Source organism: Apodemus sylvaticus, chromosome 5 (assembly GCF_947179515.1).
Source record: "Apodemus sylvaticus chromosome 5, mApoSyl1.1, whole genome shotgun sequence".
Classification (NCBI taxonomy): Eukaryota; Metazoa; Chordata; class Mammalia; order Rodentia; family Muridae; genus Apodemus; species Apodemus sylvaticus.
In genome coordinates this window covers 101017749-101042587 of record NC_067476.1, presented here as the reverse complement: position 1 = coordinate 101042587, position 24839 = coordinate 101017749, and the positions used below count along the sequence as shown (strand labels likewise).

At 46.2% G+C, this 24839-nt stretch overlaps 1 protein-coding gene across 4 annotated transcripts in view; it reads right to left on the bottom strand.

Moving 5' to 3' along the window:
- Eif2ak4 (eukaryotic translation initiation factor 2 alpha kinase 4) overlaps positions 1-24839 on the bottom strand; it is a 90544-nt gene that overhangs the window by 46981 nt on the left and 18724 nt on the right. For all 4 annotated transcript variants that reach the window (XM_052183222.1, XM_052183218.1, XM_052183221.1 and 1 more), the window contains 8 exons: positions 22710-22862; positions 20486-20566; positions 18200-18348; positions 11364-11479; positions 7786-7943; positions 6140-6675; positions 2180-2286; positions 1217-1374 (listed from right to left, as the gene is read on the bottom strand). In XM_052183222.1, coding sequence (XP_052039182.1) covers positions 1217-1374; positions 2180-2286; positions 6140-6675; positions 7786-7943; positions 11364-11479; positions 18200-18348; positions 20486-20566; positions 22710-22862 — 1458 coding nt within the window. The remainder of the gene's footprint in view (positions 1-1216; positions 1375-2179; positions 2287-6139; positions 6676-7785; positions 7944-11363; positions 11480-18199; positions 18349-20485; positions 20567-22709; positions 22863-24839) is intronic.

Here is a 24839-nt window from a genome sequence, read left to right as displayed (position 1 = left end):
AGGGTTAGGGTTAGGGTTTTATCTGGGTTTGGGTTAGGGTTAGGGTTTTATCTGGGTTTGGGTTAGGGTTAGGGTTTTATCTGGGTTTGGGTTAGGGTTAGGGTTAGGGTTAGGGTTTTATCTGGGTTTGGGTTAGGGTTAGGGTTTTATCTGGGTTTGGGTTAGGGTTAGGGTTAGGGTTTTATCTGGGTTTGGGTTAGGGTTAGGGTTTTATCTGGGTTTGGGTTAGGGTTAGGGTTTTATCTGGGTTTGGGTTAGGGTTAGGGTTTTATCTGGGTTTATTCTCAGCACAGTATCAAACAGGCATGGGAATAACAGCTTCAAGTCCCATCACTCAGGTGTCAGTAGAAGGATGAGGCTCAGGGCCATCTTCTGCTACACTGTGTTTTCCAGGCAGCCCAGGCACCATGAAACCTTGTCTCAAAACAAACAAACAAAAAAGTAAAACCCAACAAAACTAAACTGTCCAAAACACACAAATCAACAGCAAGAGTGCTGCCTGCTTCCCTATACACTCTGAAATGCAAACGAACACACACACACACACACACACACACACACACACACACACACACGCCTCATGGATAGAGGTCATGTTCATATGTAAGCCATGGCATACACCTTGGCTGTTCTTCATACTCTTTAACTTGCATCTCCAGTGGGTTATAAAACATTTAAATTATATAAGAACAGCAGAAGCCTCTTCACATATTACATAATGAAATGTACCCAGACTGAGTGAGTGGAGTCCTAACAGCAGCAGACTGTAAAACATGCTTTTAGTCTTCCATCTTCCTAAGCTAGAAAATGAGCCCTCAAGACCATCTCCCGGCTTGAACGCTATTTCTGTTCTAACTTTGGAATCCTTTTCTCTGTGACAACTGTGACAACACTGGGGTAGGTGGAGAGGACAACTCCCCTCCTGGCTGAAGCACAGGGAAATGTTCTTCACGCAGAGATCTTGACCACTCACGATGCTTATAATCATATTTTTTCCTTCATGCCATTGTTCTGAGCCAACCAAGGACACAGACCCCTGTCTTCTCACTGAGTCCAGGGTAACAGTAAGGAAAGCCTTAGCTCCGAGTGGTGAAGGTGCTCACAGCTTCAGAGTCTTAGTCACTTTCCTCTCTACTCTCAAAATGGAAACCAAGCCTGTGAGGCCACAGGAATGAAAGAGAAAGTTTCAAAGGAATTGGGGACAACCCCATCGTACCTTGATGACAGCTCCAAAAGCTCCCTTCCCTAAAAGCTGTAGTTCTTCAAACTCAATGAAGTATCGGGAGAACTGTCTCTGTGTCTCACTAAAGAAGGCGGCGCTGGGCAGCTGGCTGCTGGGAATGATGGTCTCGATGTAGTCTTGTCCTCCAGAGTCTAAGACAAAGCAGAAGCGTCAGGACCACCAGGGGCCTGGCCTGAGAGACGACGGCTCAGTGGGGATGGGCTCGCTCGTACTGCCTTGGCAGAACTGGAGTTCGCTTCCCAGAACCCACCGTGAACAGCTCCCAGCGCGCGCGCGCGCACACACACACACACACACACACACACACACACACACACACATGCCTAAATAAGAATTAAAAAAAGAAAAAGCAGGAGCCAACAACTTAATTAAGTATGAGAGGAAGGAGCCCCAACCAGAGGTCTGAAAAAGCACTTTGTATCCTTTGACATCTTTTCTCCCGGGTTGTCTTTAAAGCAGGCAGGAATATACAGATGGCCCATATAGGTGAGGGTAACAGGGATGGAGAGAAAGTGACTGAACTAAGCGGCTGGAACCCAAACTCAGGTTTCCTGGGTCACACCAAGCTCTTCTAATGTAACATGGCAATGTGGGTAACACACCAGGAAGGGGATGCCCCACCCATTCCATCAATAGAGACAGAAGAACTAGGGTTGCAAAGCAGTCCTGCACATAAATGAATTAAGTGAGGCCTGGCATAGGTAAAGAAAGAATTCAAGCAGACGTTCTCAGTTTTGGGCTTTGTGTTTTCACAATAACAATAACAATAACAATAATAATAAAGAAGTAGTCAAGTGTAGTAGGGCATGCCTGTAATCTTAGCACTCAGGAGGCAGAGGCTGGAGGACCAAGAGGTCTAGCCTGGGCTACACAGTGAAACCCTATCCAAAAAAAAAAAAAAAAAAAGCAAAGGTAAGCAGGCAGACAATAACTCACCTTCAGGACTCTGCTCCACCAAAGGCATTTTTGGTTGAGGGTTTATAAAGCTGTGTTTCAGTAACTGCTGAGGGCTCCATCTTTCCTTGTCGTCCAGGCAAACACACCTCAGAGGGGAAGGAGAATCTCAGTGTGTATAATGTAAATGCCTTTCTAGTTCATCTACCCAGCTTACCAATGTGTCTGCTTTTCTTTTTAAATATGCATTAACAAATTCATGTTACTTTTGGAAGAAAATATACTTAAAAGTGAATTTAAATGAATAAACACCATCTCATAGTTTACATGGCCCATGGACTCAAGCTGAAAAGAGAAAAGAAAAACCAACCTCATTTTGTTAACTATAGAGGCATAAAATGATTTGAAATACCCCCGGGCCTATAAACCAGGTTTGAATTGTCACTTCCGAGGCCATATAAATCAGGTTTGAATTGTCACTTCCGTTAACAACTTAGTAACTTGCCCTGTTGAACTAGCCTGCTACGGACAGACATAACCAAGCTTTCCAAAGACAGCAGTCATATGCCGAGGATCCTCAACAGAATGGTAGCACTGAGCAACACTGCTAAAGTGTCAAAGTGCCAAGACCAGCCAGGTCTACACAGTACGTCACAGGCCAGCTAGAACCTGCCTGGTCTACACAGTATGTCACAGGCCAGCTAGAACCTGCCTGGTCTACACAATACGTCACAGGCCAGCTAGAACCGGCCTGGTCTACACAGTACGTCACAGGCCAGCTAGAACCGGCCTGGTCTACACAGTACGTCACAGGCCAGCTAGAACTCCAAAGTGAGACTGCCTCAAAAGAATGAATAAATAAATACTAGAAATTCTCTCACCCTCCCTCCTTCTCTTTGTTTTTGTTTTGTTTTGAAACAGGGTTTCTCTGAGTGGCCCTGGCTGTCCTAGAACTTGCTCTATAGACCAGGCTGCCTTTGAACTCACAGAAATCCACCTGCCTCTGTCTCCTACCATCTGGTCATCTCTTAATCTCTTAATGTGCATCGTTATAGACCGTTTCCTTTCTGCCTCCATCTACAAGTGCACAACAATATGGTATTGAAGATATTGAGTTTATTTGCCTTTAGCAAGTGGCCTTTCAGCCATGTCTTTAAATTTTATGTCAATAAAACCAATTATGTCAGTAAAGATCCTTTTAAACTCCTACATCAGCATGAACCCGCTGGAATTTCCTAGTGTTTTCTCTGGTTCTATTGGGGTTATTTCCAGTTTTACATACCCACTGCACGGACCATGCCTACACATGCTCTGTTAAGTTCTAAAGTGCACTATCCACTCTAAGTTTACCACTGTGCACTAATGTGACTGACACAACAGATCTGGATCAAACAGGTTTAAAGCTTGCCGAGAGTGAACTGCAACTTTGAGGAGCTCTTGCTTGATAAGATTACCTTTTCAGAATCCACCATTTTGGCAGTAGAGTGGCACCAGCAGCAGAGGCCATGCTAGCCTCGGTTTTGAGTCCATTAGGGATGGCAGGCCTGGAACTTTCTACGGCTCTTACTGCCAAGGGTGAGTAGAGCTGCAGTCTGGGTGCAACAGGGGCCAGGGGCAGCCAGCGCTGGAGAGGTGTGACTCACTCAACCCTTGGAAGAGCCAGGGAACTGCCAGAATGCATTCTCTTACTGTTGGGATTGTTCCTCAGTTACACACACACACACACACACACACACACACACACACACACACACACACACACGCCCTGCACATGCTGTGCTAGATTTTGAAGAGCACTATCAACTCTGGCTCAACTGTGACATTAATTTGACTGTTGTGACAACAGAAGTGAATTTGAAAACACTAATGACTACTGAGAATGACTTGTATTTTCAGATATTTATAGCTACCAGGACCTGACTTGTATTTCCAGATATTTATAGCTATCAGGACCTTGTTAGTCCAGGATCTGCCATCTGGCTCCAACACCTGAACTCTTACCCACTTCACAGATGACTTCCCAAAGGTGTTAACTAAGTATGGTGGGGATCACAGAAGGAATGCACTCTGCTTTTGTCAATTATTTGCTTCTTTTGCTAACTGGGGTGGACAGCAAGGCCAACAACCAACACTCCGAATGTTACCCACCCCAATTCAGCCTCCATCAGAGGCCCCGACCCCAGAAGGGAGGCACACACACAGTGTCCCAGATGACAGCTACATAAACAGACTCAGAACAAACCTCAGATCTCACCTTCAGAAATGACAGAGGGGAGCTGTTCCTGTAAGGGACAACCAGGAAAGTCTCAGCCCTCTGAGCCCACTGCCCAGCTGCTGACGTGAGAAGAGGGGTAGAGTTCAAGGGGACTTGGGAAGGGTGGAAATAAGACTTGTCACTATTAATTCATCATCCATCTGTCACCTTAGCCATCCTCATTGTAGGGTGAACTTAAATCCATTTTTTTAGAGTTCTATTTTGGGGAGAGATGGCTCAGCAGTTAAGAACACTGACTATTCTTCTAGGACCTGAGTTCAATTCCCAATAACCACATGGTAGCTCACAACCATCTGTAATGAGATCCAATGCCCTCTTCTGGAGTGTCTGAAGACAGCAACAGTGCACTGACATAAAATAAATAAATAAATAAATAGAAACTTAAGAAAAGTTCTATTTCATTTAAAAGAAATCATAAGTGACTTTTTAAACAAATCTTAAAAGCTTACATACTTTAAGAAGAGAATGTTGCACACAGACTCAAAGTTGGCCCCTTTCCTCAAATGAATAATTTATCACGGCTACTTTTTGCAACACACCAGTAGCCTCATTCAAATGCTCTATGTGGCTTAAAGACGGGGGCACAGCCTGAGACTGCATCATCATCACAGCATGTGCTACACAGATGAACTCAGCTCCAGTATCACAGCCAGTCTGACGTGGCTGCCATCACCTGTGCATCACCAATGAAGCTCTGATATGAGGCAGAGGGACTGCTCAGATTCAGAGACTGCCATAGGAGTGAGCAGAGGACTAGTGGGGGCAGGGATGGATCGCTGTGGTCAGGTCACAGGCAGGGAGAACTGTGAAGGCAAGAGAGAGGACGGCAGACGGGTGAAGAGACTGAGTGGGTGACTAGGAAATGAAGGTGAGGGGAGCAGCAGCAAGGGCAGGTGTGCTCCGGAAGGGTGCAGGGAACCATGGAACACTCACATCTCACATTATTAGAGACTGAGGGGAAGTGCTGGCTTAGACTGAACATTCAGGGTAAAGGTAGAAAATATTGAGGGGAAAGTCCTGGACGAAGAGTTTAGGCCCAAGGAAAGTCTCTTTATTCAGGACTTCCTCAAGCTGGACAGAGCCTGGCCGTGGGCCAGCGAGATGCAGTAGGAGAAGGTGGCTGCCTCAAAAGCCTAATGACCTGAGGGGGACCCTAGAGCTAGCTGTGGAGGGAAAGGACAGACTCCAGGTAGCTGTTGCCTCACAGACATGGACACACACACACACACACACACACACACAGCGTGCGTGCTTTTTAAAAACTGGCTTTGTAATGATTATGTACTTGTGATTCACAAATATAGAAAATCCTCTGTCTAGAAACAGGCGGTGGTTTGATCCTCTGACCTGGCTGAGTGAGACAGCCATTGAAGGAACAGTTAGGAAGAAAGAAGGAAAAACCACACTTCTTGACTGGTTTCCTGAGGCCTTCTTTTTGGTCTCCTAGGACTCAGCAGTAAAGTAATGGAGAAAGTCTATCTCGCCCAGGGCACTTCTTACCACTGCCAACACTTCTGGGATAGACAGGAACAGGAGAAATTCTAGAGTATTCCAGGCAGCCTCACAAAAGCACTCTGAGAACCATAGAGAAGGTGGAAGGATGTAACGAGGAAGGAGAACACAGGGGCCTGAGCAGGACTTCGCCCTGGCCCCCTTCCTCACAGCTCAGCCTCCCCGGTCCTCAGCTGTACGGGAGGAAAGCAGGGCGGACACTCCAGGACACTCACTTCTTTAGGAAGTCTTGGAAGTCAGCAGGCAAGTCACTGGGGATGGTCACCGGATACTCCCCACATTCCCGTCCTTGGCTAAGAGACAACAGCAGAAGGCCAAGACGCCACACATCCCCTTTCTTTCCTGTTTTATAAGGCAGGGCACTGTCACTAAAACGAACTCGAGTTTGCTCAAATACATCCTCCTTGCAAATGTCTGCCAGACGCTTCGAGATGCTGTAGTCTGTTATCTTCACAGTGCCCTCGGCATCTACCAAGACACTGGACATGCTCAGGACCTTGTGCACCACGGAGTTGCTGTGCAGGTAATCCAGGCCTGCCAGGAGCTGGGCTGTGTACTTGCGCAGCTGGTGTGCGGGGACTGGGCCCGAGTGGCTCAGGTGTGTAGCGAGAGAGATCCCATTAATGTGCTCTGCCAAAATGTCGATGACAATGGAGTCCTCCTCCTCTCTGGAGTTCATCGCAAAGTAGCGGACGATATTTGGATGGCTCAGTTTCACCAGGGAGCTGAATTCTGTTTCTGCTCCTTGAATCTGAGTAGGACATTAGGCAAATGACCTTAGTTGGTGTTTCACTCAAAAAAGTAAGGTGTGAGATAGACAGTGCACTTTCAAAGATGGGAAAATAAGATTCCATGACCTGAATTTTCCCCTAAACTGATAAATCAACCTGACAGTATATAAAAACGTAAAAAAATTGAGCTAATTATCAACTTCAATGCCAAAATGGGGTATCCAAATACCATAAAATTGCTGAGTGGCTTTTAAAAATCAAATTTTAGGGGTATGTATATGTGTATGTGATATGTTTAGCAAAAAAAGAAGCATATTCAAAGTAGAATTTTCTACTAAGGATCATTATAAAAAAATTTAAAATCCAGGGGATGGATGTGTAGTTCAATGGTAGAGCATCTATCCAGCAGGCAAGAGACCTTAGGTATAATTCCCAGCACTGAAAAATGTAATACAAAGGAAAAAAATCCTTAAACTTGTTAATGTGATTGCCATGCAAAACTAACTCTTGATTTTGGTGTGCTTTAAAGCTCCCTGCTCTGTTGTTTTCTAGCTCGTTATTAGGCAAGGGCTAAACACAATGTTAAGTGCTCCCCCGAGTCCACCATTATTAATTCATATAAGATTCTTTTCTCATTAATAGCACTGCACATAAGCAAAAGAGAAAAATCCCTCTGATCCCTCAAAAGTCAGTTTAAAGCAAAGTTTTAAAAGAACAGAGAAAATATAAATAATTGCAAAAAGCATAGCTATGAAGTGGTAGCTAATCCCAGGAAGGCAGAAGTCACAGGGGCTGAGACAGGAGGCTGCAAGGCTGGGGTGGCTGGGGCGAGTTACAGAAGTGGGAGCAGAGCTGAGGCCTGGTGAAGGTGAGGGTCACGTGGTCCTCACACTCTGTGGACTATCTGTGGGAGCCCACTATCTGTGGGCGCAGGCTTTTTGCTTGAGATTGGGCCTTTGGACAGCCATGACAAACACTTACTGACAGTTTTCTTTCATTTTTGACTCTAAGACAAGAGCTTATGTAGCCCAGGCTGGCCTCAAACTTGCAATGTAGCTTAGGATGGCCTTGATCTGGTCTTCCCACTCTATCTCCCGAGTACTGTGCACCATCACTCCTGGTTTACCTACCTGCTTTTTGTACTTGTCAATCTTCTCTTTCTCTTGACTGGTAAGGCAAGGGCCCATCTTCTTCTGCCACTGAAGCACCCATTCATACAACAAGACAAAGCTGCCGGTGGCTGTTTCCAAAGCATTGTATACCACCTTCCCCAGTTGCTCATCACTGCCTGCAGAGACACAGAAAAGATCACATCTTGTAACTGTGTATGTGTGTGTGTGTGTGTGTGTATATATATATATATATATACTACATGCTAACTATGAATAGAATCATTTATTATAATACCTGTCCATTTGTAAGCAATTTTAAATAATATAATCCGTGCCTTCAAATCTTAATTGTTGTGGCAAGTTCAGAACCAATGATGAGATTTAGCATCGGTGAGTGAGAGAGAAGAGCATCTTACTGGACCTACAGTGCTGCTCTCCTCTGCAGCCCACACTTGTGGACCACACACCTGCCCTATGGTCCCACTAATATAGATTAGTGTGCACAGTGCAACAGCTTAGTCTTATTTGACAAGTGGCTTCATCAGAGGCACATACTTGATATATTACTCAGCAAGCCAACCCGCCCAGTGTTTTAGAGGGAAAGAACCAGAACGACAGCTGAGGCTAAAAAGCTTTGCACTCAGTTAGCCAACAGTACCTGTTTCCTTGGGGCTCAGAACTGCTGTAACATCAAACCCTGTTGCACAAAAATCTGTTGCCATTAAAGATTATAATAGAAAAAGAAGAACCTACATTTTCATTTTACTTTGTTTTCCTGTCCTCTATACTTCCTTTTCATTTTAATTTACCTCATCATAGCATTGCAGCGTCCCGCAGTCCTCGGCTATAAGGGATACTTTGTGTCCAGCTGTCAACAAGTTAGATGTCAGTAGCACCCCTACCACACAGCATCAACTGTCAGATGTGCCTGTAGACTGGGTTAGCTCAGTAGTAGAGTGCTGGCTAGGTGTGTGCTAGGTGTGGGTTTCAGTCCCCAGCATGGAAAACAAGTAGTCTTCAGGTATCACCAAATGATACCAGGCTACTAACTCATCTCCAGTTTGGAACCACTAATAATAATATAGTAATCTAGTCCTGTGTGTGCATCTGGTGTGTGTGTGTGTGTGTGTGTGTATGTGTGTGCGCGCGCACGCGAGCATGGGTGTGTATGGGTATGCACAGGATGGCTTGGGTGCTGGTCCTCAGGTGCTGTTCATCTTGTCTTTCAGGCAGTGTCTCCTAGGCAGTGGCTGGCTGGCTGGCCAGTAAGCCCAAGAATCTTCCCCACCTCCCCAGTACTTATATTACGAGTGCATGCCATCATTCTTAGCCTTTTGTTATTTTAAATGTGGGTTCTGGGGTTGGAGTCATGTCTTCTTACAAACACTTTACTGGCTGAGCTATCTCCACAGCCTTATCCTTTTAGTACAAAAAGTCTAGTTTTCCATGATATTACTTCACTTTCCTAATGAGACAAATAATTTAAGAGCTGTTGATAATTACATTTTCCATTTGAAAAATCAGAAGCAAAAATAACCTGCATATATAAGATAGTTTTAGCAAAAGTGCTTTGGAGAATTGTGGCTGAATTTGCTCACCTAGACTCTGCATTTGTCAGGCAGTTTTTACTTCAGGGAAATGCTGGCAATTTAGAGATTTTCATTAAAATAACCTAATTATATTTGCTAGTCATAATGACTTATAAAAGTCTTAGCCTAAGAAGGAAAGACAACTTAGGGAAGGGGAGCGACTTTGGGGTCACGGGCTGAGCAGCACATTGGAGATGGTGACACGGAGAGTTTATGGGGTGGTGGAGGATGACATGCTCACTCCCTGCACACATGTGATCACAGCACACTGTCATTCATGTATGTACACATACATAAAACATTCATGTACAATGTGTGTGCACATACACATGTATGCCACAGCAGCATCTGTGTGTGGATCACAAGACCACTTTGGGAGTCAATCCTTTCCTTCTGTCATGTGGCTTCTGGGAACCACTCAGGTTGCATGGGAAGTGCCCCTAACCACTAAGCTACCTCATTGGCACTGTATGCAAAAAGATAGACATTTTATAATTGCTAGGGCTTTTAAATTATAAATTCATTTTGCCTCCTTCACATCACCCTTTTTTTGGTAGAGGCGACCCAGAGAGCAAGTGTGCTGAGGCTGAAGGAGATGTGATAGCAGGACACCGAGGCTGTACCAAGCCAGCAACTGTCCATATCTAGACAGTTGTCAGCACCTCACCCACAGCCAGACACATTCTCTAGTATCTCTAACTCCAACTTTAAATTGAAAAAAATAATTTATTGCTTCTCAAAATGAAAATATTTTATTGAATATTAACAAATTAATTAGTTGATAGATAATCAACTAATTAATTTGTTAAAAAATCCCAGATACTTCATAGAAATTAGGGTCTATTTCCAATGCCAGACCCATTATAAGAAAATAAATACTTTACTCTTGGTAACTGATAAGCACACAGTGAGGCTAAGCCGGAGGTCCTCTGTCTTCCTAATTTCCCAGGTTATTGAAGCATGGAGTTTCATGTTGCCAGTCATGAATTTGGAATGTTTGAGTAAAGGACAATCTCAAGTCCAAGCCAACCACCTCTACCGTGGCTTCAACCCTGACTAGTGGCTTCTTGGCATATGCCAGCCCTGTGTCTGAATCCTCGTCTGTCTAGGCTGCTAGACACAGTCCCAGGTTGAGTGTCCAGACCAGAGAATCTTTAGATGTTTGGCTTCTGCCCCTTCCATCCTCTACCTACTCCTTAGCTGCTCGCTGGTTTATTTGTACCACCTTAAAATGAGGAGGAAAGATGCTGAAAGCAAGAGAGCTTGGCTTTTGATATACTATCCATTAATTCTGGCAAGTACAGGACTGTAATTACAAAAATTGTAAAATAGAAGTTAATTGTTAAATTCACTACATGAAGGCAAGCCCTAGCAGCTTATCTATATGGCTAAGAAAGTCAATATAGAAAACTAGATTTTTAAATAAATAATTAAAATACCAAATTGCAGAGAAAGGTTCATTTCAAGAAGCTGCCAGAGACAACTGCTAAATAAGATGTAGAGACAATAAGGTGGTCTTTCCAGTCAGGCACAGTACGCCATGGAGGATAATATCAAGCAGGTGGATAGTAACTTAAGGAGGTTTGGGGGCCAGGATGTGGCTCAGTGGCTCAGTACTTGCTTGGCATGCCCAAGGATCTTGGCTTAATCTCTAGTACCATGAAGGAAAAAGCAGAGATTTGCTTATCAAGGATCACAACTATCAGGTCTCATTTTCTTTATACACATTTTATCAGTAACCAGATGTACATGATGCAATATTTAGAATTATCTGTCCACAAATATATTTCCCAGAGCATGGTTGAATTTCCATATTACACTAGAGGAACTGAGCAGCTTCTCATTCTAGGATGAAAAATGGGGGCCAGAACTGCAGCTTCCTGCTAGGATGAGTGAGGGTCTTCTTCAGACTATGCTGGTTGAGATGTCAACCTCTAGGCCATTCTGGAACATCAGGATTAACATTTGTCACTAAGCCAACTTAATGGGATTGGCTAGTTTACTCACCAACACATCTCCCTTTGTGCACCATGAGCTGATCAGGGTTACCCACAGAGAAATAGAGGATGTCACACGAGCCAGGAGAGGCTTCACCACTACAGACAGAATACTGACGTTCTCTCCTTAAAAATAAATTTGGACAATGTTTTTTCCTTTAACTTCCAGCTCAACACAGGACATTCTCACCCCTCCATCCCTCCTAATTATTAGCCCATCAAGTCCAGACTCCATGTCTGGGGGGGGGGAGGGATGGAGTTGAAGATGCTAATGGGAAAATGATTTACTGCCCAGTCTCATTGTTCCCTTTACATATGAATGCCATAAACTCCATTCAATTCAGATCTTCACCAGGCGACATGGCTCAGCAGGCAAAAATGTTGACTTATAAGCATGATGACCTGAGTTTGATTCCTGGAACATGGAAGGAAAAAACTGACTTTACATAGCTGACCTCCACACAATCACACACACATACATGCCCCTCCCTGCCACTATACACACAAAAATACAATAAGTTCTTGTGTCCTTAATCACCACTCCGGGGTTGGTGGCTACTGTACTGACAGCAGAGACAAACAGCATTTCATCTCTATAGGAAGCCCAACTAGCCATCGTCTCTATAGGAAGCTCAACTAGCCATCCATCTCTATAGGAAGCTCAACTAGCCATCCATCTCTATAGGAAGCTCAACTAGCCATCCATCTCTATAGGAAGCTCAACTAGCCATCGTCTCTATAGGAAGCTCAACTAGCCATCCATCTCTATAGGAAGCTCAACTAGCCATCCATCTCTATAGGAAGCTCAACTAGCCATCCATCTCTATAGGAAGCTCAACTAGCCATCCATCTCTATAGGAAGCTCAACTAGCCATCCATCTCTATAGGAAGCTCAACTAGCCATCCATCTTTATAGGAAGCTCAACTAGTCATCCATTTCTATAGGAAGCTCAACTAGCCATCGTCTCTATAGGAAGCTCAACTAGCCATCCATCTTTATAGGAAGCTCAACTAGCCATCCATCTCTATAGGAAGCTCAACTAGCCATCGTCTCTATAGGAAGCTTGACTGGCTGTCCATTACTGCAGCAAGTTCTACTGGCTGTCCATCACAGTAGGAAGCTCAGCTGGCCATAGGAGTTTACATTCATCCCTCACCCATCCTGTATCTTTTCACTTCCCAGGCACAGATGCATTTGCAGACCGCTCAGAAGAAGGGGCTCAGAGTTCTCACTGTTCCAGTGTGGGCCTCAGCCAGGGAATGCTCATTCATTCTCTTACTGTCTTTGATAGACACTCCCTGTCATTCCCCTCCATGACTGTCCCTAAATACTTAACCTCTCTATTTTTTCATTTCTTTTTTTCTGTTAGCCCTCCCTGCCTTCCCCTCTCCCCTCCTCTCCTCTCTTTTCCTCTCCTCTCCTCCCCGCTCCCCCTCCTCCCTTCCCCCTCCTTTTCTCCTCTCCCCTCCCCCTTCTTCCCTCCCCTCCCCTCCCCTCCCCTCCCCTCTCCTCTCCTCTCTTTCCCCTGCCATGGATGGGGAGCACAGCTGGGAAACTAGAATGTAAAAACAATGAACAAGGGGTACAGTGAGCAGTGAAGGAGAGAGCTCATTAGTGCTTGCGGCTCCCTGGAAACGCTCTGATGAAGCCTGCAGCAGATCTGTAAGGTCTCTAGGTGAAGAGACCTGTTCTTTTGCTGAAAACTAGGAGCACAGAGGGAAGGAAGTCCCCAGTCCCTGCCGTCTTACCCACAAGGTGTCTGGCCCTGGCAGCAGTCTTTAAGTCAACACTGAGGACAGATTGTAGGCAGTGCCTTAGTTCCATTCCCTACAGACTTGGTCTGAGATCCTGGCCCTTCGGCCAGTCCTTCTGACCTCAGTGTTCAATCTGTTCATCTTGTCCCCACACTGCCCTTGCAGGCTGCACTCTCCACACATTTACTTTGGTTCTTCATATTCAAACTACTGCTCCGTGTCTTCAGTCCAACCTCTATATCATTCACTCTTATACCACTGCTGCTCAAACAAACCAGCATCCTCCTCCTCCATGGTCAAATTCAGTTTTATTTTCCTGTGGGTCTGATTTTGGTTGGTGGCATGCTCATGTGCTGTGTTTCATTAGTCCTACATATCCCACCCCAACCCCGCATCTCCTCACTAGCTCCCCATCCAGTTTGGACATCTCCAACATTTTCCTACATACAAACACTGTTCAGTCATAGCCCAGCTTCCAATCCTGTGACTTCTAGTCTGCCCCAACATTTTCCGTCATGGGGTCTCTGATGCCACCCACATGTCCCACATATTCTAAATACTGGGGCATACTCAGTGCATTGTAGTTCTGTTTAAGTTTCTTCTTGTACAAACATGAACACAGTGAGACTTATGGAGGAAAGGACACACGCAAAGGTTCCAGACCATGTGCTAGACTCACATGAAGACTCTAGGAGCCCTTGGCATGAGCTCTGCCCCAGCTAGCAAATGGTACTACACAGTCCTCTTAGTCCAACACATCCCAATGTCCTGCAGTCGACAGGTTTGAGTATTTTAGAATATTCATCACCACATACTTGAGTCACAGAGCACGGAGATATTAAGTTGGCACTAACCTGGCTAGCTTTCAGAGTGCTAGAAGGAGCTGTGCATGCTGCCAGGGGAGAAAAGTCATCATTGGTCTTGCCCAGATGTGAACCCTGTGATACAACAAGGTCAGCCCTGGCAAGGTCACATGTTGGTGTAATAGTGGCATGAACATCAGGGAGTAACCAACTACTTTGACTATATTTAAGTCCCACTCCACAAGATGACACCCATACCTGGCCCCATTGCTGGATCAAGATTTTGCTAAATGGATATTGTCATAAACCAGTTCCTGTCAACATGGCTATACCCAGATTAGTACATCTCTCCACCCTCATCAGAGAAACTTCTCTTTGCAATAGATGATGCTTACCACAGAGACCCACAAGTGACCAAGGTGCAGAACATTAGCAATCACCATGGTTGCTCATCGCTACATGGACATCTATACCACACTCTCCTCCCCCAGGCTCAGAGACCACTGTAGAAGAGATGGTGCGAAGACTCTAAGAGTCAGAGGTGGTGAATGAATACAAGGAAACAGTATTCTTTAGTATCCTCCAGATACAGCAGGACAGCTGCACACATAAAGTCACGTGACTGCAACAGCATGCACAAGTCCTATGCAAACTCAACCAGACCAAATCCCAGTATGGAAAGGGGATGTGACATCAAGTTCCATCCTAGCCGGGAAGCTACTGGCAAGTGATAGCAGCTGGGAGAGGGAGGTCAGTTTTAAGAGCTTAACCCTTGGTAAGTAGCCATGCGCCAGTGGAATGCTACACAGCTAAGGATACACAAGCAGCACAAACAGGTCCTGATGGATTACAAAAACAAAGGACACTAAGAATGGGGGGGGGGAATGGGGAGGATTTAGGAGGAATGAGGGCTGGTTAAACATACTGTGTGAAATTCTCAAAGAACTAAAAAAAATTAGCCACCTCATTACAACTGTTGTTGGTGTTAGAGCTGGGAATGCAGCATAATGGGTGAGCACCTGCCTAGCGTGCAAGGCCCTGTGTTTCATTCCTAGCACTGCAACAAATAAACAAACACACGAATAAACAGAACACACACAAGGATAACTAGGATTAAAGGAAGAGTGGAGAAGGTTTTAAAAATAAAAGTGTCTATAAAATGGTAAGTGTGGCACATGCCAGCACAGACTGGCATCGAGAACAATTGTGGAAGCTCAACAGTACATCACCAATAAACAGGACTTAAAATAAGGAATGGAGAGGCATAAGCCAGGCAGCAATGCCTACTGTTACTTGGGATGAACAAGAAGTGGGCTAGAACTGCCTTTTAGGTAGAACTACTCTGCTCGCGAGAGCAGCAGCTTCTGAGCTCCCAGACGCCATCAGGCCAGTGGCGCCGGGTCTAGGGTTATGGATGGCTCCTGAGTTTGGGGAAACATCACCTTTGTTAGCAACTGTGCTGTGTGGCTGAGGCAGCGTGTGGCTGAGGCAGTGTGGGGCTGAGGCAGCGTGGCTGAGGGCAGCGTGTGGCTGAGGCAGTGTGGGGCTGAGGCAGTGTGGGGCTGAGGCAGCGTGTGGCTGAGGCAGCGTGTGGCTGAGGCAGCGTGTGGCTGAGGCAGCGTGTGGCTGAGGCAGCGTGTGGCTGAGGCAGCGTGGCTGAAGCAGTGTGTGGCTGAGGCAGCGTGTGGCTGAGGCAGCGTGTGGCTGAGGCAGCGTGTGGCTGAGGCAGCGTGTGGCTGAGGCAGCGTGTGGCTGAGGCAGCGTGTGGCTGAGGCAGCGTGTGGCTGAGGCAGCGTGTGGCTGAGGCAGCGTGGCTGAGGGCAGCGTGTGGCTGAGGCAGCGTGTGGCTGAGGCAGTGTGGCTGAAGCAGTGTGTGGCTGAGGCAGCGTGTGGCTGAGGCAGCGTGTGGCTGAGGCAGCGTGTGGCTGAGGCAGCGTGTGGCTGAGGCAGCGTGTGGCTGAGGCAGCGTGTGGCTGAGGCAGTGTGTGGCTGAGGCAGTGTGTAGCTGAGGCAGCGTGTGGCTGAGGCAGTGTGGCTGAAGCAGTGTGGCTGAAGCAGTGTGTGGCTGAGGCAGCGTGTGGCTGAGGCAGCGTGTGGCTGAGGCAGCGTGTGGCTGAGGCAGCGTGTGGCTGAGGCAGTGTGTGGCTGAGGCAGTGTGTAGCTGAGGCAGCGTGTGGCTGAGGCAGTGTGGCTGAAGCAGTGTGGCTGAAGCAGTGTGTGGCTGAGGCAGCGTGTGGCTGAGGCAGTGTGGCTGAGGCAGTGTGGCTGAAGCAGTGTGTGGCTGAGGCAGCGTGTGGCTGAGGCAGTGTGTGGCTGAGGCAGTGTGTAGCTGAGGCAGCGTGTGGCTGAGGCAGCGTGTAGCTGAGGCAGCGTGTGGCTGAGGCAGCGTGGCTGAGGGCATCGTGTGGCTGAGGCAGTGTGTGGCTGAGGCAGTGTGTGGCTGAGGCAGCGTGTAGCTGAGGCAGCGTGTGGCTGAGGCAGCGTGGCTGAGGGCATCGTGTGGCTGAGGCAGTGTGTGGCTGAGGCAGCGTGTGGCTGAGGCAGCGTGTAGCTGAGGCAGCGTGTGGCTGAGGCAGCGTGGCTGAGAGCAGCGTGTGGCTGAGGCAGCGTGTGGCTGAGGCAGCGTGTGGCTGAGGCAGCGTGTGGCTGAGGCAGCGTGTGGCTGAGGGCAGCGTGTGGCTGAGGCAGCGTGTGGCTGAGGCAGCGTGTGGCTGAGGCAGTGTGTGGCTGAGGCAGTGTGTGGCTGAGGCAGTGTAGCTGAGGCTGTATTGAGCCTAACAAGATGAAGAGGATGTCAAACGAACTAGCACACACTCACAATTAGGTCTCGTGAAGGACAGAGGACTTGATACAACTTGATTTTAGAGAGTAAATTAGGAATGTAAATAACTGGAAAGAAAAAATAATATCCAGTTCATTAAGATGGCTTACTGGGTAAAGACATTTGTCACCATGCCTGAAAACTTCAGTTCAATCTGCATATCTACATAGTGGAAGGAGAGAACTGTTACAGGTGTTCTCTTAACTCTACATCACACATACACACACACCCCTACACACACTCCCAATGATAATAAATAAAACTTTAATTAAAAATGAGCTGAAGAACCTATAATATTTAATAACCTCTCGATTCATGGCTTCTGCACTCAAACTCCTTTTTGGTTTGCAGGAAGCTAATGTGCATAGATAGAGAAGATCTCTAAGTAGTAAGAACATGGAGAAAGTAGTGCTTTTCCTGCGCCCTCTGGTGACAGAGGACCTAGGAGCTTATCTCAGAGGGTGTGGCTCTCTTCTTTTGGAATGTGTATTTTATACGGTATCCACTTTGGAAAATCCCACATCTCAGTCTATGTTTGTACCTAACTATAGCAGGCTGTGCAGGTCACTTGATGAAGTGCTTACCTGGAATACAAAAAGCCTGTGATTCAACGCCCAGGACCCAGTAAACCAGGCCAGGTGTAATCCCACCACTTAGTAAAGGTAGGAGCTTCATGGCTGCAGAGCAAGTTTGAAGTAAGCCTACATTATGTGAAACCCTGTTTCTCTGACCCACCCCCCCCCCCAAAAAAAATTACACACACAGTATGAAAAGTGAAATTTGAGTTGATAGTGATGATTCAGATAGATAAAAAATTTAAATCATTGAATCAAATCAAATTGTACTGCAGGTGAGATCATGCAGTGTTGTGGGCTGCTCTGCAGGTTGTGACTGGTTCTTTAGGTCGTGCAGTGTTGTGGGCTGCTCTGCAGGTTGTGACTGGTTCTTTAGGTCGTGCAGTGTTGTGGGCTGCTCTGCGGGTTGTGACTGGTTCTTTAGGTCGTGCAGTGTTGTGGGCTGCTCTGCGGGTTGTGACTGGTTCTTTAGGTCCTGCAGTGTTGTGGGCTGCTCTGCGGGTTGTGACTGGTTCTTTAGGTACTGGGAGGCAAGCGTGATGATGCCTGTTCATCCTTGTAGGCGGCTGAGGCCAAGAGGATCACAAGTTCAAGGTTAGTCTGGGCTGTAAGATTTTTTCTCAAAATAAAATGAAAAAGAGAGCTGGGATGTAGCTCTGAGGCGGAGCTTAGCCAGCACATGTGAGGCCCTGGGTTCAAATACCAGCAACACAAAGCAAATACATGAAGGCACTTAGAAAGTGTTATATAAAAACTTGGTTTCATATAGCTAGCTAACAGAACGAGATAAGCGTGCCGAGTGGTTGTTAAGATTCTATCTGAACACTCACTCCAGGTCAACTGCGTCCTTCCTCATCCTCCACCCTGCACACGAGAAGGCTGAGGGACTCACCTGGACCTTCCTGAGGAGTATGCCCGGGCTTTGCCATTTCCTATAAAGTCGGGAGAGCCTCCGTGGAGAATGGCGGCTGCCCTGTGTCCTGCTGGGTCTCTCTTAGACGCATAGTCCTGGTTTGTCAAACTAGTAATTTCCAAACGTTCCTAAAAGGAGAATAAACCCACATTAGCTGTTCACACAAGCAGATGCCAAGCACGGCTGGAATCACCCACTCAGCACAGAATAAACATTTTAGCTGATCAGGATGTTTTCGTGTCATTTCTGCTGAAGTCAAAAAAATACTAAATCAGGAAGCAGGTTAGGGGAGAAGTTCCCAGCCCAGCAGGTTAGGGGAGAAGGGCAGCCACAGTGGGAGGGGAGCATCCACCTACTGTCGGGGACAGAGAGATGGATGTAAGCAAGGCTCATACTCAGCTAGCGACTCCGACTCTTACACAGTCCAGGGTGCCAACCGAGGGAATGATGCCACTCACTGTGGGCTGGGCCTTCCCGTGACAGCTTGAATCAGGACACTCCTCCATAGATACACCACACACCAAACCTAATGTAAACCATCTCTCATAAGAGTTTCTTCCCAGCGATTCCAGGTTGTGTCAGCTGACAATAAGCGCTAACTACCCCAGCTTACAGTGTAACAGCTAGACTCAACTTAAAAGGTACAATGTGCACCAGGGGAACGGCTGTATAAGCAAGCAGCAAACACAAACTGAATTTTGATTCTCTACATTAAAAAAAAAAAAGATGTGGTGGTATATGTCACCAAGGAGGCAGAAACAGGATGATCCTGGAGGCTCACTGGCCACCCAGTAGAGACCCTGCACAGTAAGAGACACTTTCTCAAAATATAAAGTGGAAGGGGCCAGAGAGATAGCTCAGGAGTTAAGAGCACAGGCTGCTCTTTCAGAGGACCTGGGTTAGATTCCCAGCACCCACATGGTAACTCACAACTGTCTGTAACTCTAATCCCAGGGGATCCGATGGCCTCTTCTGGCCTCCTCAGGCACTGCACAGTTGTGGCACATGGATGTGCAAGCATGAAAAACACACTATAAATTAAAACTAGAAACAGTGGCAAGCCACTGAGGCAGTCGACCTCAGCCTCCACATGTGCACATGAAGGCAGTACATGCCTCCAACGGAGGGCCCACCCAAGCCAGCCCTCGGTCAACAAGCGAAGTCCACATCGCAGCTTTTTTTCCCCCCCGAGGCAGGGTTTCTCTGTGTAGCCCTGGCTGTCCTGGAACTCACTCTGTAGACCAGGCTGGCCTCAAACTCAGAAATCCACCTGCCTCTGCCTCCCAAGTGCTGGGATTACAGGCGTGCGCCATGACTGTCCAGCTCCACATCACAGCTTTAAGAGAAGGAAATTCTTATATGTGAGAGCTTAGAACATGCACAGAAAGTTAAAAGGCAGAGCTAGAGAGGATCAGAGAGTGGGGTAGGAAGGAGAAGGGTGGCTGTCGGGGCAGCAGAGGTAAGATGGGAGGGCGAGGCAACAGAAACATTCAGATGTGGCTTCAGCTTTAGCCAGGGCTGACTGGAACCACAGTCACTTTATTTTAAGATGAGGAAAGACAGCCACAAAAGAGTGTCACCTCTAAGACTGCAGCAGGACAGCAGAAAAATGAAAACTTTGGTTGGGTGTTGTTCCTGCAGAACTGCATGGGACCCTGCCAGCAATGTCCAGAAAACAGTGAGGAATGCCCCATCACATCCAGTTTGTTCTTTTAAAATTAGCTGGCGAATCATTCTATCACCAAATTGAGTTTCAGAAAGGTATGTAAGGTTCCCATTTGCTCTTCAGTAAGAACAAACTTGTTTGTTTAATAAAAGTTCTATTCCAGGTTAATTAAAGTTTCATTTTCCTGCCTTTGGACTCATTTGATAAATTACTGTAATTATATAAACCAGAGTTATTTACAGACAGTATACAATGCTGAATTTTGTCACCTGTTTTGGAGATCTAAAAATACATGCTAAGCGGAGCCCAGCACTTCTGTTCATGCTCTCAGAGCTAGGGAGGCTAAGGCAGAACCACCAAGAGCAGACACTTAGCTTATATAATATTATGAATTCAAAGCATGCAGAGGATACACAGTAAGACCCTGTCTCAAGCCCCTTTTACCATAAATAAGAAAACAAAACAAACAGACCCCCAAAACGTAATGAATGAAAGGTTGGTGCTTTTAGCTTTAGCACATGGGAGGGAACGGTGTCTCCAGTGGAAATAGGACTTTTACAAGAAGAAACGCAGATCCTTGGGTACAGAGTGGACAGCACCTGCTTAGCCATTTCCTTCCTTTTCTTCTCTTCCTTGATCTCCTCTTTCCTTCTCTGAATCTCGTGGAGGATTTCACGTTGCTGAAATAAATCAGACCAGGTCAGACACCAATCTCTGGAATGCACCCAGCAGGTCCATTCTGGACTCACGTAGCTTTTGAACGTCCACGCCTGGAGCCCTACACTCGAAAGCCTGGGGGAAGCCCCTAAGGCCGGCTTCCCTGTGGAGGTGTTAGATCTGTCTTTCTTTTCTCCCCTCTAGCTTTGCCATCTGCCTGCGTGCAGGGACTGGGTGCAGGGGCTGCTCTCTGCCGTGGACCTGGACTGCTGTGGTGAAGTTGGATGTTCTCAGAGCCTGGGCCTAGGGTGGCAAAGGCCCAGGTATCACATCAACCCACCATGACCTTAATCTTCATTCTCCCATCATTCCTGTAAGTATTAAAACTTGTATTTTGATTGTCGTCAATTGTTCTTAGTTCCCTAATTGTAAATTTTATCAAGACTATTAAGGCATCAGAAATGTACATAGCAATAAAATGCAAAAAAATATAACCTAAATTTATAGGTAGTTACAGCAGTAAAAAAGACTGTTAAGGGCCTACTAACTTCTAATAATGAGCAACTATGCACTCTAAAGGTTCAATGGGAGCTAGGCAGGATGGGTAAGATCTATCTCAGCAGAATATGAGAGCTGGAGAAAGTTTGCCCTGCCAAGCATGAGAATAATTTATAGAAAACACAGAGAATGTTAGTATAGCACAGCGTGGGGAAAATGAGGCAGAAATAAGATTCAGACATAAACATTAAAAGCAGAAAGGGGCTATTTGACAGCGGCTGGAGAAAGAGAGGGATGAGAGGGTGGCAGCGTGGTGAATGTGACCCAAGTATGTCATATGTGTACATAAAATGTCACAAGGAAACACATGGTAAGTTAAAGAGGGAGAAAATCCAACTCTTGAAGTACGAGTAGTAATATCTACAGTAAGAAAGAAAACCAGACTTCCATACCAAGAGATAAACATAAACCCAGTCCTAGATGGGAAGTTTAGTATGGATAAGATGCCAATTCTTCCCTAAAGAATATGCAAATTTGTTCTAAACAGCCAAAATCTCAGGAAGCTTACAGGTTTTGTTGACTCTGACGGAGCGATTCCATAGTTCACCTGTGACACTAGGTACGTGGCACATGTCTGTGATGCCCACACTGGGACACACAGTAAGACCCCACCTCAAGGAAAAGCGGTGAGAGAGGCAGAGGAGAGGAAGCTGAGGAAGCAAGTGAAGGGCAACAGAATGGTTGAAAAAACAACGGAAGATGAGGGTGGGGGAGGGGAGGTGGCCTGCAACATTAAAAACATTCAAAGATAGAAAAAACCAGAGTATGTGAATACTCAAGAAAATGAACTTAAATTTATCAATAGACTGTAGCACAGGTAAGCAATTAAGACACACTTCCGACAGTGGTTCTCAGCCTGGGTGCTGCATATCGGACATCCACGTCATGATTCATAACAGTTGCAAAATTACAGTTATAAAGTAGCAACAAAATTTAATGATAGGGATGGGAGGTCACCAAAATATGAAGAATGTATTAAACAATTGCAGCATTAGAAAATTTGAGAACTACTGTTTTAAAGGAATCCTACAGATCACTGAAGAAGGAATGGCTGTGTAATGTGTTAGGGAAATGCCTCTTTTTTTATAACGTGTACCCACAGAAGTACTAATTAAGTTGATCAAGGGGCTAAAAAGAAAACAATTTAAATTAAAATCAAGAAAGAAACCCAGGGTATAAAATAGCTTAAAGGATCTTTAGAGTCAGGAAACAGTCCCTGCTCAGGGTAAGTTAACAGAAGGAAGAGTCGAGATGCTTAGTGACCATGGGTAAGCTTACGCCCTGGCTCTTCTACTCCCTGGGCATCAGCCACATCTTTCAGTCAAAAGGAAAAAAGCCTCCAGATTCAGTGAGCTCCTGTACAGGTTGGCAGGCTTAGAGACAGGAAAGTCCACTCATCTGAGCCGCCTGGAGAAGGGCTCCAAGTCAGCGATGGCTGCAGGGAGGGCCTGGGTGGTGTTTCTCAGTGACTTGTAGTGATTTCTCTCACATGAATGCACATTTCTTGAATCAAATGATGAGTAAGACTCACAGGCATGGTCATAGTCAGAGAGGGAACAGAGCCACGGAGACCTGCAGGCTGTCCCAGCACCAGCCGTCGGGTCTCACCTCCTGCTCCTGCTTCAGCCTGGCCTCCAGCATCCTCTGCTGCTTCTCCTGAGCCTGTCTCTCCAGCATTTCTTCATGGAAAGACTTTGGAGGGGGCTTGTTATGCTCGCTGAGGAACGACTGCACATGGTGTGCCAGTTCAAATATCATCACCTACACATAGAAACAAAACAACCACACATGATCAGTTGATGGCAAGGGGTGGGGCCTAGAGAGGGGCTGCCACCCCGCCAAGTAATGAACAGACAGCCAGACTCACCTGCCGCACCAGTGTTTTGTCACTTTGCTCTGACATGTTTGGAATTAGGTATATGGCACAGTCACAGCAGGAAAAGAGTTTAAAGGGCTCACTCATCTGTGAGTGAGCAATCAAGATAAATTGCTTCTGAGATAAATAAAAAGTGTCTCTTCTTGTATGCGTGTCAGGATGGGGGTAAGACCTACTCAAATGTACTGTCATTTTCCTAACATCTAATCATCTGTATAGATAAAGCTCAGAACTATGTAAGACTGCAGGGGTATGGCTACCTTCCCAAGTAGAGAGCCTGTTGGACAGGATGGTCCCATGAGCATCGGTGCTGTCACTTGCCCATACAGCACACCGATCAGAGGCCCAGAAGCAGGTCTACAGAGCTCTCCTTTCCTCCCTTCTGGCAATGAACAAGCAAGAGGCTGGTCAATATGTAAGGAATCAGCCAGCCAGAGCCAGGAAGAAAAGGCCCTCGAACATCCATAGGGGAACAGAGGACGTCACCTTTCTAGCCTCTGGGCTATGCTGGAAGCCACAGCTAGGGTGGAAATCAACAGTTTAAGGGTTCTGAGACCACACTGACTGGCATCCAACCCACGGTATCATGGCTAAGCTGCTTCTGTCAGTGAAGAGTGTGAACTGAGGTTCCTTCCCCCACAACTACCAGAAAGCATTTAAACTACTTACTTTTTCCTGCTCTTAAGGGGCCTTCAGAAGTACTCTATGGAAAGCATTTAAACTTCTTACTTTTTCCTGCTGCTCCTAAGGGCCCTCAGGAGTACTCTACGGAGTATTGATGACACGTCCCTCAGGAAGCTGCAAGTCTGTTCACAGTTGACCTTCCCAGGAGTATGTGCTAAGAAAGTGCAGCCTTCACTCGGTAAAGGTGATATACCTTTCTATTATACCAGAAGTGGTGGTATTTACCAAATATATCTTGACCTAGACTTGAGTAATGCCAGTCTAGAGTCTAAGCAAGGGCTAAGAAAAGGACTAGGAACATTGGGAAAAGCAAAACATTCCCACCACTTCAAGAGACCATTTATAAACTGGAAACAGGCAAGACCACAACTGTCAAAGTTTTATTCTCATTGATTTAACTTACTAGCATTTTCTGAACAAGTGAGGTCTGATACAGTTTGTAGGATGGATAAAAGCAACCATATTCCATATACTTCTCCTGCCCACTCAGGACTTGCCTCAAATACTGCTTAAGGGCTTCTCCTGCCCTCCTTCCACTCTGGACCCCTCACCGAAATTTTCCAGAGCATTAGTGTCTCCAGTCTGCCATGGTCTTAGACTGTGCTTTGTCTGTGCCTCACACTGTGGCCAAATGGACCAACACCATAGTTTCCCCAACATAAGATAGATGTTCAGGCAGTAAATAACTTCTGACTGATTCAGGGAGGAACCCATGAGTTTGATTTTACTAGTTAAAAAAAAAAATTGTTGGTACACTTTGAATTACCTTCCACGACTAATGGAGATCTGCTAATACACAGCTAGGTGTGGTAGTATACTCCCTGACTAATCCCAGGACTCAGGAAGCAGAGACAGGCAGATGTCTGTGAGTTTGAGGCCAGCCTGGTCTTTAAGTGAGCTCCAGGACAGCCAGGGCTACATAGTGAGACTGTCTCAAAACAAAAACAAACAAACAAACAAAAAACAACCAAGCAAGCAAGATCTACTAATGCAGATCAAAAGTCATTCAGGAGTGTTGAGCATGTGGGCACCCCTCTGATGCAGGCCACCAGAGCTATATAGTGAGACTCTGTCCCCCAGCACCACCCCCCAACATCACTCCAAGGCAAACGTGAACGTTCCTAAGCATTGTTTTTGGTGCCCCTCCAAAACAAGTTCTTTACAATGAACTTGTAAAG